Source organism: Mastigoproctus giganteus, chromosome 14 (assembly GCF_048544385.1).
Source record: "Mastigoproctus giganteus isolate SK-2022 chromosome 14, ASM4854438v1, whole genome shotgun sequence".
NCBI lineage: Eukaryota > Metazoa > Arthropoda > Arachnida > Uropygi > Thelyphonidae > Mastigoproctus > Mastigoproctus giganteus.
Window position 1 is genome coordinate 46,344,706 of NC_143588.1, and position 12,436 is coordinate 46,357,141.

General features: G+C 34.1%; 1 protein-coding gene across 1 annotated transcript in view; it reads right to left on the bottom strand.

Annotated features, from left to right (window-relative positions):
• The window catches only part of LOC150075107 (uncharacterized), a 617,581-nt gene that overhangs the window by 445,341 nt on the left and 159,804 nt on the right, over positions 1-12,436 (bottom strand). The window contains exons 11-12 of the mRNA XM_090388926.1: positions 11,847-11,900; positions 8,650-8,703 (exon numbers count right to left, since the gene is read on the bottom strand). Coding sequence (XP_090245052.1) covers positions 8,650-8,703; positions 11,847-11,900 — 108 coding nt within the window. The remainder of the gene's footprint in view (positions 1-8,649; positions 8,704-11,846; positions 11,901-12,436) is intronic.

Below are 12,436 nucleotides of genomic sequence, written 5' to 3' on the forward strand. Positions count from 1 at the left end.
TCCACAACGACAGATGGAAGTTTGTTCCAGCAATTAACCACAGCTGGCTAAAGGCAAATTTCCGCACCTCTATTCTACATCTGTCCTTTCTTAATTTGAATTTATGCCCCCTTAGGTTCGTAATCTGAACAAGTTGACAGATCCCATCAAATCAGCGTGCTCAACCCATTCAAGGCCTTATATACACCTCAATCAGATCACCGTACAGGCGCCTAGTCTCCAGCCACTGCAATTTGCAGAACTTAAGCCTCTCTAGGTAAGAGGATCCCTTCATTACTCTCACCAATCTTCTTGTTGCCCTTCTCTGTACACGCTCAAGCAAATCTACATCCTTCCTAAAATGAGGCCTCCAGACCTGTATGTAGTACTCAAGGCATGGCCTGACCATTGCCTTATACAGAGGTACAATCACCTCCCTTTCCCTTCTAGCAAAATTCCTATATATCATTGACAAAACCCCATGACCTGCCCTGCATTGCTCAGAAAATTTAATATCTGACTGTACAATTACTCAGAGGTCTTTTTCATTTTCTACCACCTTAAGTGTAGTACCACACAGTTGGTACGTTTCTCTGGGATTACTTCTACCCATATGCAGTACTTTGCATTTGTCAAGGTTAAACTTCAGTTGCCACTTCTTAGCCCATCTGCCCAAATTATTTAGATCCTGTTGCAGTAGCACACTGCCATTACTGTCATTAACAACCCTGTCAACCTTTGTATCATCTGCAAACTTCGACATTAAGCCTGATATACCTTCATCAATATCATTGATAAATATACAAAACAACAGTGGACCCGACACCGAACCCTGTGGAACTATACTAATAACATTAGTCCACGAAGAGCAGCACCCATTGATTACCACCCTCTGTCTTCTCCCAGTTAACCATCCTTTTATCCATTGTAGCAACTTACCCTTAATATGCTCCAATTTGTACAATTCTGCTCCAATTTGTACAATCGTCTTCTATGCGCAACAGTGTCAAAAGCTTTCCTGAAATCCAAATATATGATATCAAAAATATTTTTTGCATCCAGTTCCATTGTAAACACATCATAATAACCAATCAAATTTGTCAGACAAGACTTTCCCTTAACAAACCCATGCTGTGTCTGAATTATTGCTCCAGTCTTGTCTAGATGATCCTGCAATGTATCTTTAACCAGTGACTTCATTATTTTACCCGGAACAAAAGTTAAACTAACTGGTCTGTAATTACTCGTATCACCCTTCGATCCCCCTTTGTGAATTGGGGATACATTTGCACATCTCCAGTCCGTGGGAACCTCCCCTGAGTCCAAGGACTCTCATAATTATGGCTAAGGGTTTGCTTAGTTGCTTTGCTGCCTCCTTTAATATAACTGGATAGATCCCATCCACCCCAGGTGCTTTTCTTATGTTTAACTTCAACAATTTCTCCTCCACTTTGCTCTCAGTTATTACAAAATCATTAAGTATCCTGCTACAATTTGATAACCTTCTACCATTTTCAAACCTTAATAATTCCTCATGTGTGAATGTAGATGCAAAATACTCATTCAGTTTGTTTGCTATCTGAGCAGGATCATCAACAGTTGAACCATCAATGTCAAGTGGACCAATCAGATTCATCCCCTTCCTTTTAGAGTTTATATAAGTAAAGAAATTCTTGCTGTTTTTCTTAGCATCTTTTGCCAAGGATTTCTCGTAATCTGCCTTCGCCTGCCTAACCTCCTTTGTGACCTGATTACAGACTAGCTTATATCTGCCATAGGCTTCTGAGTCGCTTGATAATTTGTATGCCTCCCATGCATTTTTCTTCTCTGTCACGAGTCTCATTAGTTCATTTGATAACTATTTAGGCCTAAACCTTGAACAATATTTCTTAATACTGATGAAACTTTTAGTAGCATTCACGATTAATTCCTTGAATGCTTCCCACTTAGAATTTACTGTTGGTAACATCGTCGGTTGATCCCACTGTACAGAATTTAAAAACTTTCTGCCTGATTAATTTGGTGTAAGGAGCATGCCCAATGAACACCTGTACTCACCTTTACGGAAGCAAAAAAAAAGTGCGAAGAAAGTGCATCACCCCTTAAAATTGTAATTATCGTCCAAATAACATAAGTATATGGCAATATTTCTTACAGATTGCATCAGATAAGATTGACACGCATAGGTGATGATGTAATATTGCATAAGCTGTTACTTTCAGCTATATAAGCATGCTCTGCAAGAGTTGCAGTCATTCCTTGCTTGTGTCAGGATGGCGAGTTACATGCAGTTGACACCAAGAAGAAAGAGTGCTATTGTTGCTTTACGTAAGGAAGGACGTTCTTCCCATCATATTGCTTATAGAGTGTTTTGTAATCGGTAGATTTCTTTCCAAACTCAAGAATACTGGTTCTGCTGATAGGAAAAAAGGAACTGGACGCAAACGAGTCTCTAAGACAAACAGGATCCCATTTTGAAGCGCTTATGCCTTAAAAACTATAAAGCTTCTTTGTCTGAGCTGAAAAGAGAATGGGAAGAACATACAGGAGTGGTAACAAGTGCAGCAACAGTCAGAAGATGCCTCTTCAAAAATGGACTTGCAGCCCGTCGTCCTAAGAGAAAGCCTCTCCTCACACAAAAATGAAAAAGGCCTGATTAATTTGGTGTAAGGAGCATGCCAAATGAACACCTGAGCAGTGGAAGTCAGCTATTTTCTGGGGTGAGAAGAAAATCAACCTGCATGGCTCTGATGGGAGGAAAATGATTCGCCGTAGATGTAGTGAAGAACACCATCCAGACTGTATGGTGTCTACAGTGAAATTCCCTACCAGCCAAATGATATTCGAGCGCATTTCGTATCACCTGCAGTTTATAAAAGCTCCATAAATGCCAATGGATACCTGGCTATATTGGAAGGCAAATTGCTGCCAACTATTAGAGACCATTTCAACCTGCCAAGTAATTGCATCTTTCAGGACGACTCTGCTCCTTGTCATCGGGCGAAAAGTGTAAGTAGGCACTTCTGTAGTTACTTTAGCTTCATTTCTGCATTAGAGGTTTGACAGTAATGTGTTTACGTTTGTTACAGGTGAAAAAATGGTTGGAAGAACGGTCCATTACAACTCTTAACTGTTTGCATCGTGTGGAATCTGCAGTTGCCAGAAAGAAACCAAAGACCCTTCGTGAACTTCAGGAAGCCATAATTCGTGTTTGGAACCATGAACTATCAGTTGATTATCTTCAGAAATTGATCTTGTCAATGTCTCGACGGTGTGCTGCTGTCATCAGAGCCAGAGGTGGTTCAACTAAATATTAGTTTGCACCTGGTGAACTTTTCATTTTGTTTTCCCATTTAAAATGATAAACTGAAGTAAATTGAGGGCTTCTGATAACATTTCAAACATAATTGTTGTGTTTACCAAAACTGTTGTATAAAGGTTGCAAATGCTCATTTTGGAATATTTTGATAGCACCTGTCAAATATTACTTAGCTTTGCCTTTTGTTTATATTTCTATTTGTGATGCTAGTCATTAATGTGACATACCATTGCAAAAAAGGGTTAGAAATGTGAAATTCCTAGGTGATGCACTTTCTTTGAACACCAGTTTGAACACTATTTACCAATTTGGTCAATCAATACAATAAAATGTTAACCACATATCGAAAAAATGACTACAACATTACTATGCTCAGTTAAAGGAATTGAAGGCCAGAACATACAATTTTCCTGCACTTTCCAGTCAGATAAAATTACATAAGACTGGCTTTCCTATTCGGCCTATTGTTTCCTACAGAAACTTGGCATTTTCATCCTTGGCCACACATGTATATAGCATTATAAAACCCTTTAGACAGGCAATACAATTTGGGATTAAGAACTATGATACACTATTTAATAACCTTAAGGACTGTAGACTTGGAGGTAATGATAATTTATATTCACTAGATGTTACCTCGTTATATACAAATGTAAACGTTGAATACACATTAGATATTCTTTGGGATATGTTAAATAATAACTCAATACCGATTAATTATACAAAGATTCCTATTAAGGAAAATTTTCACTTAAGTAAACTCTTAGTTGAAGGCAACTATATCACCTTTTGAGACAAAGCACACAAACAAATTTTTGGTTTGCCAATCGGATTAAGCCTGAGTGGCCTAATATTGGAGCTCTATCTCTCAACGATTGATAGAGCTCCAATATCTCTAAATTGAATTTAGACGATGTTCTAGTCATTACCGACAGTAACACTATCCAAGACATTTTACATTCATTTAATAATATTCATTCTAGACTCAAATTTACATTGGAGAGGGAGAATACAAATACTAAGTCATTAAATTTTCTAAATTTCATGCTTACTCGGGACGCGAATAATATCCAATTTAACATCTATCGTAAACCTACAAACACTGGTATGCTTCTACATTATAACAGCTATCACCCATTCACCTACAAAAGATCGATTATCTTTAATCAATTTCTCAATGCTTATAAATATTCAATGACAGAATCTGCTTTGGGCTCAGAAATACAAATATTAACCAGCAGATTCTTAAACAGATGTTACCCACTTGCTACAATAGACAGAATTAGGGTACAAGCTAAGGATAGAATACAAAAAATACACCAACAAACAATAGTAATATCAAAAAATACTTTATTTCTGTCCCATATGTTGAACAGTATCACAAACAACTTAACAGATTCTTTAAAGATACTGAATTTAAAATTGTAGCCAGGCCAATACAGAAATTACACACTACATTGAACAATCGCTCAGTACTTTTCTCATTAGCAACATAAATAAATGACCTAGTATACAATGTTTCTTGCGGTGAATGCGACTCGCCTTATCAGGGTTCTACGTGGTTTCCTTTGAATTTTCGTGTTAATCAACATGTGGCCTCAGTTCGTGCTTCCCATTCAGCAACATCAAAATTAGCCTTTCATTAATGAAAAACATACTTTTTTATTTAACGAGGCCAAAATACTTAGTGTCCAACGTAATGATACAAGACTATAATTGCAGAAACTGTCGAAATTAAATTGCATGAGAATTCTGTTAATGTTCGCCGGCCATATCTAATCTCCAACTCATGGTCCTTTATGCGAATGCGCGAAGACAAATAATCCCTATTTAAGTTCCATGCTCACCCCTATTCGGTAATTTTCATTCCTGTGATCACGACATACGGTCGAAAAGCATTGTAACTTCAGGAAGAAAAATAGTTTTGCATCTTTTTCGTTAAATTAATTTTTTACTTAATTTTTAATTGCGTTAAACTGATTTTTAATTGTTTTCATTTGATTTTTAATTATTGTCAATTATTTCTTACTGTAATGTAAGATTTTCGATTTTTTTAATTGTTTTCATTTTAATTTCTGGAGAGTATCATACAGAAGTGTTCTATGTATCATATTGAGGTAATTGTTATTTGTTGTTATTTGGTTTTTAGGAGCATTAGCAACTAAAGCAACTCCGGGATATGCAGTGGTCATTCTCTGACCTTTCCGCATCCTCCGTATTTAGTGCTGACTAATTTACAAATTTTGAACACCAGTGTATATATACACACACACATATTTAAATAATGAACAATAGTTAAAAATGGAATCATTAATGAAAGAAAATAACAATAAAATGGTAAAGCAAACATCAGAGGCAGCAACTTGCATATTCCTCTACATGATGCTTGAAATATAAAACTAAAATGAAAAGAAATAAAAAAAATAAAATTAAAATAAAACTTATGCCAGTAGCATGGCAAAACAGTAGAGCAAAAATAATCAAAATTAAACGTAAAAAATCAAACCAGTAGGGAAGAGAAGAAAGGTAACAATATTAAAAATATTGCAGCAGAAACACTCCAAAATAATTTAGAAAATCTAGATAAAGCATATTAAATAAATATAAATAATCAATTAAATTTAAAAGACAATTACATGAGAATTTAGTGGTGCCTTTGATATTTCACGCAATTTGGACTTGGTACTTGTCAAGGAGGGCGGTGCTAAATTCTCATGTAATTGGTTTTTAAATTTAATTGATTATTTATTATGTTTTATCTAGATTTTCTAAATTATTTTGGAGCATTTCTGCTGCAATATTTTTAGTCTTGTTATTTTTCTTCTTTTCCCTCCCTACTGTTTTGATTTTTTACGTTAATTTTGACTATTTTCGCTCTATTTTGTTTTGCCGTGCTACTGGCATAAGTTTTATTTTAATTTTATTTTTTAATTTCTTTTCATTTTAGTTTTTTATATATATATATATTTATACTCTTTCAAGTGAACTGTAAAGGTTAGACAGCATATTCAGAGTGTTTGAATATGCTGTCTAACCTTTTTAAGTAGTAGAACATTTATAAGTTCTACTATCATGCATCAGGAGATGCATTACAGTAGAACTTATAAATTTTGAGATTCACCTATTTTAGTTACTCTTTATGCATTGATGCTAATCCTTGTTTAAACTGCATTCAATTTGTCTCGCAAACAAAGGATGTAACTTTGTAAGCAATGTTTCAGTAACTAATGGTTCTCGGGTAGCTGGTGATATTGTGCTCCCCCTAACTGGTACAGATGTACACTTCCAAAACCATGTTTACTGCAAAGTTCTTTTTATAAAATAGTGCTTTTTTTTTTCTTTTTTTTTTTGACAACACAACCATTTTCACAACATACAAAGAATGCCGCAATTTATTATTATTTGTCATTTATTCTGAAAGAGGCCTCTGAGGTCGGGAAAACTCATGTCTAAGAATATATAAATTCATACACCGACCATTGAATAAAATTTAAAATTTAATATGACTACAATCTTTACAAAAAAAAAAATTTACAATAAACTATTACGGAATGCTAAAAACTGTAATAAAAAAGATCATTTACAATAAAATTTGCTAAAATATAAAACATTAAAAGCGCTAAAAATCTGAAGCTTTCGGGAGCGTCAGCTCCCTTCTTCAACAGTGATATAACTTCCTGCAACATCTCCTTAAGTAGCAGGCTCACGGTACCTCCACACGTGGTATTTCTCCACGTGGTTCAATCGGCACATGGTCAGAACTGGAAGCGGAAATGTCTCGGGAACGTGGCAAAGAAAATCGTTCATCCGACCTTAATATAATTGTTTCAAAGATAGGATTAATACGTATACCTCTATCTCTGTTTATTGTATTCCTACTGGATGAACTAATCCGTAAACCCTCGAGCCATTTACGCTCCCAGTATCCATGTGCACGATCCAAAATAATAGCGTCCTCCGGGGAGATTTGATGCTGCTTCTCCCAAAAATGTTCGGCCACAGCAGACTTGTTGTATTCAGCGGTTCTTATGGCATTTAAATGGAGAAATACCACGTGTGGAGGTACCGTGAGCCTGCTACTTAAGGAGATGTTGCAGGAAGTTATATCACTGTTGAAGAAGGGAGCTGACGCTCCCGAAAGCTTCAGATTTTTAGCGCTTTTAATGTTTTATATTTTAGCAAATTTTATTGTAAATGATCTTTTTTATTACAGTTTTTAGCATTCCGTAATAGTTTATTGTAAATTTTTTTTTTTTGTAAAGATTGTAGTCATATTAAATTTTAAATTTTATTCAATGGTCGGTGTATGAATTTATATATTCTTAGACACTTGTCATTTATTTATTATTATTGAACACCGAGCCGTCTAAAATTTTATTGAAAGAAACCACACCATAACCATCAAAATTTAATGGAATTTTCTAAATTACAATGGCTAGCAAAAATTAATGAACTACACACTTTAGAAAATATTCATAAATTCAACCATTACTGTATAACTTAGTTTAACAAAATAAAATAACATAAAGTAAATATAAACACAGAAACCTTCAAAAATAATATTTATGTTAACATAAAATAAAAATATAGAAGCTAAATAAATGACAAAGTGTGTTTAATTCACTTTATTAAACATTAATATGCTTAATAAAATGAATTAGGCCAAGTTAACATCTGGAATTTTGTTTGAATTACGGTTCCATCAACTTATCTCCAAACCTCACATAACTTCAAACCTGAATAAACTGGTGAAAGTTGATCGGTAAAAGTGTTACAGCTAATGTGGCACTCACTACATTATCTGTAACATTTTGCAGTACAACTATGAATAATCTTGATGTAGACCAGTGGTCACAAAATAAAGAACACAGGCAAATTCATTTAAGAAAAATATGCTTGTGTAAAAATGTGAATTGTGCTTTATATAAACTTTATAATTAATCATTTAAACTCCTAATTTCAACCTAGAATTGTTACTTTCACTTATATGTAAATGCTACTCTCTGAGCCTCCCAATTGAGCTTATGTACTCAACTTGGGATTATTAAACAGTACTATTATTATTTCTCACTGATAGGGGATCCACCCCCGTGATAGGTACTGGTACCAAGTTCACAGGGTAGTTGTTATTTATTATTATTATTATTATTAAATAATTATATAAATACTTTCTAGTGAAATCTGTTACTTGTTTTTGGTAAAGGAAAGGTTTATTTCAATCATGAGTTAATTCATGCAACAACACATTAAATCATTTCATTTTCATAATGTCTTAAATACAAAGTACTGTTATTCCCCACCCAACAAATTTTCTAAAATCTAATATTACTCCACATCATGGAAAGCATTACCCTATGTCCTTTTGCACCCGGAAGTCCTGGAATACCAGGAAGTCCTCTTGGTCCCTAAAATAAAAAAAAAAATTTTAAATGCATTAATAGAAGAAAATAAAAATAACTATAATTTTAAGTAAAACTGATTTAAATTCCACACTGCAATAAGATGCAGTTTGGAATTTATATCAAGATGAGAAGAACAGCATTACAAGACTTTCACAACCTAAATAAACTCTTAACATTAATACAAAACTCACTCGGCTTGATGATGAGGGCATGTTCTTTACTTGCATAATGTTAGTATTATTATTATATAGATGATTTCTTAAACTTTTCTTCGCTTTTGAAAAATATAAATGTCCTATTTCTTTTTTCCTTTAGAAATTTTATTTTTAAATGATGTTTCAGTGAACTGAAAATTACAGGTAGAATAGGAGGAGAGAAGGTGGAGCCACTATCTACAAAAACATACATTTGTTAAAAATAACCTAAGCCAATCAGACTCCTTTGAAATGAGTATGCCAGCCTTCCATGGATGTCAGCTCAATTTTCAAATGTGCGTGCGTGTGTACGCGCACATGCATGCACAAGTGCATACACACAAGAATGTCTCTATTCTCTTGCTCTCTCCCAATCATTCAGAAACTATCAGAAAGGAACTTCATGGATGGATGAGAATACATCTTGTACTAAGCATGTCAACACATTGTTGGGATTTTAGTATGCTTATTCCAAGTCAAAATCCCAAGGAGATATCAAGTTGCTTTGGCCTAAATAGGAGTGTTTGAGGAATCAACAACAGGAACTTGACCTTCTGTTCCATAACTTACGTAACATCCCTTAAGTAGCACACCTTCAAATTCATCTCAAGCTATATATCAATCACCTTTGATCTCACAGTGGAAGGAATAGAAATGGCAAAGGATGTGAACAATGAGAAATCTGTACTACAAAGAGCATATGCTGTTAAATTTTTAGGCTTAAATTTGGTTGACTGAGCAGAAACTCAAGAAATGTTTGAAGTGCTAAACTTTCTAGCACTACAACTAAGGATCACCTGTATGAGGGAGCTTTGAAATGGATAAATATAACAATAGTGACAAAACTATGATTTACCAAGAGTATCAAAGTTGCATTTAAGAAAAATGCAAGAGGAATATAGATGGCTAAAGAGGACAAAGCAACAGAAGCACCTCCTAACTACAAAAAAGAAATAGCATGGTTCCTTAGAGAAAGACAAAAACCATATCGTGATTGGATTCACCAAAAGTCGAGAACTACCAGGAACATATATAATCATCAGCACAACAGTTTCTGTGCAGAATTAGATATTTGAAGATTGAAGACAGGATCAATACCTCATTTGGAAAAACTGATTGAAGAGTCCTACATTTTGTTTCAATATAAAAGTATGACCTGTTTTTTTTGGCTGATGCAATAACAAAATCAAGTTTCTTCCATTTCTTCACATTTACAAGTATTAACTAATACTGACTATCTTATGTAAAATTGCCCTAAACAAGCAAGATCTCATACTGATTAGCTGGTTTTTGCATCTACAAGGTGATCTGATTGAGGTGCATAAGGCCTTGAATGTTTTGAGCAAGCTCAATGCTGATAAGATTCTTCCTCTTGCTCAGATTATGCACCTGAGAGGGCATAAATTCAAATTGAGGAAAGAAAGTTGTAGAATATATGTGCAGAAATTTGCCTTTAGACAGCGGGTAATTGATTGCTGGGACAAACTTCCATCTGTTGTTGAGGAAGTTGACAGTTTAAATAAATTCAAGGCAGAACTAGACAAACTTTTGGAGTGAAAGGAAGGGTGAAATGGGAAGGGATTTTTTATTATTTTTTAAAAATTTTTTTTGGCTGATGCTGCTTTCATGCATCATATGCCTCTACTAGTGCTAATATAAGTACTAAAGTCTGAATATTAACAAGTAAGAAATGTATAATCAAATTAACAACTCTATGTAAATGAAGTTTCCATAATTTATCAATTCTGCTGTCTTTACAGTCACTGAAGAAGTGGTACAAGGAAGTATCACTTCTTCAGAATACTAAGAATAATCTGTACTTCTTTAAAAAATGAAGACAGATTACACTCCACGCAGGCTGAAGTGCTCATTATTTCACCAATCTCCATTTCTTGATATACCTGTGCACCATTCTGCTAAAAGAATATTTAACTGTTGAGAGGATACAGGCTATGACATCAAAATTCACATATGATGTAAAGATTGCAAGAGTGCTTAATTATCAGTGCCAAGCAGTGCTTCATCAGGATGACTTGGATGGGCTTCAAGGATGGTGAGCTAAGTGGCACTTTCAGAATGCAAGGTCTTACACTTGGGAAATAACCCCCAAAAAACTTCAACACTTGTAGGAGTTGAATTAAAAATGATAAAGGAAGAAAAGGATTTGGAGGTTATGACACAAGAAAATATGAAGTTCTGCATGCAGTGTAAACTGGTGGCAAGGAAGACCCATGGTGTCCTATCAATGATTTATTAAACATTTGATGTAGAGATAGGGAAGCCATAATCCAACTGTAAGACTGCACTTAGAATATTATGTTCAAACATGGAGACTGCACCTAAAAAAAAAAGACATAGAACTTCCTAAAGCCAAAAAAATGCCTTGTGAAATTAACAAAAAAAAGGCACCCATATGAGGATAGGCTTTTAACATGTATGCTACACAGATTGATAGCTGGTACCTTAGAGAGGATTTGTATTGAGGTTCATAATGTTGGTTCTGAAAGGGAGAGTAAAATGAAAGAAGGCAAAATTCTCACATGTATTAATGATATCACCAGGGAATTATAAATTCAAGTTACATCAAAAGAAGTATAGAATAAATTTTATTAAGATTTCTTTCAGCCAGTGCACTGCTAATTACCAAAACAGATTACTTAAATGAGTAATTGAGGCCTGACAGTATGAGGAAATTCAAAGGTTAGCAGAGCCTATGTGAGGTGCAGCTAATTCCAGGGCTTCTTTGCACCATATGGCCAATACTAAAAGAGTCCATAAATTGAAAAATGATAACTTCTTTTACAATTTTCTTTAATAAAGAAAATTTTAAGAGAAGTACCTCAAAACATGCTGTATTATATTATAATAAAAAGTTATATATTGCAGTAACATTACAATATTGTATTGAAATACTAAAAATCTTTCAGCTAAAGAAAACCTAAATAAACTCACAGCAGGTCCTGTTGGGCCAGGGGGACCAGGACGACCATCTTCTCCATTATCACCCTTAAAAAATAAAAAAATAAATTAAGAATTCATAACATCTTGCATCACACTCTATTACAGGGCCTTAATTTTTTTTTTAAAAAGTAATAGTGTTATATGTGCATAAAACTCTGTCATTATAATTCCTTTACTCTAAGTAAAGGAATTATAATGACAGATTTGACAATACTCAATGCAGAAGTGAAATAGTACTACATTGCATAGTAATAAACAAACTGTCATAGAATCCACAGAAATGTGTCTTTGTTGAAACACTGTCAAATAAGCAGCTTTGTGCAATTACAGTACAATTATTGTACAGAATTTCTGTACACACAAAAAAAAAAAAAAAACTATTGTCCCATCAAAGACAAACAAGTTGATAAAAAAAAAAGTTTATGGAAAAAGGCAAAAAATGTAAGAAATGATTACTGCATAATGTAGAATATGTACAACAAGCAAGTCCTACTAGTTTCTTCAAAATTCTCAAAATTTAGTGCACAACTTTCACAACTGCTTAATTTAAAACCAATTTCAATCCATAATATAAACCCTAA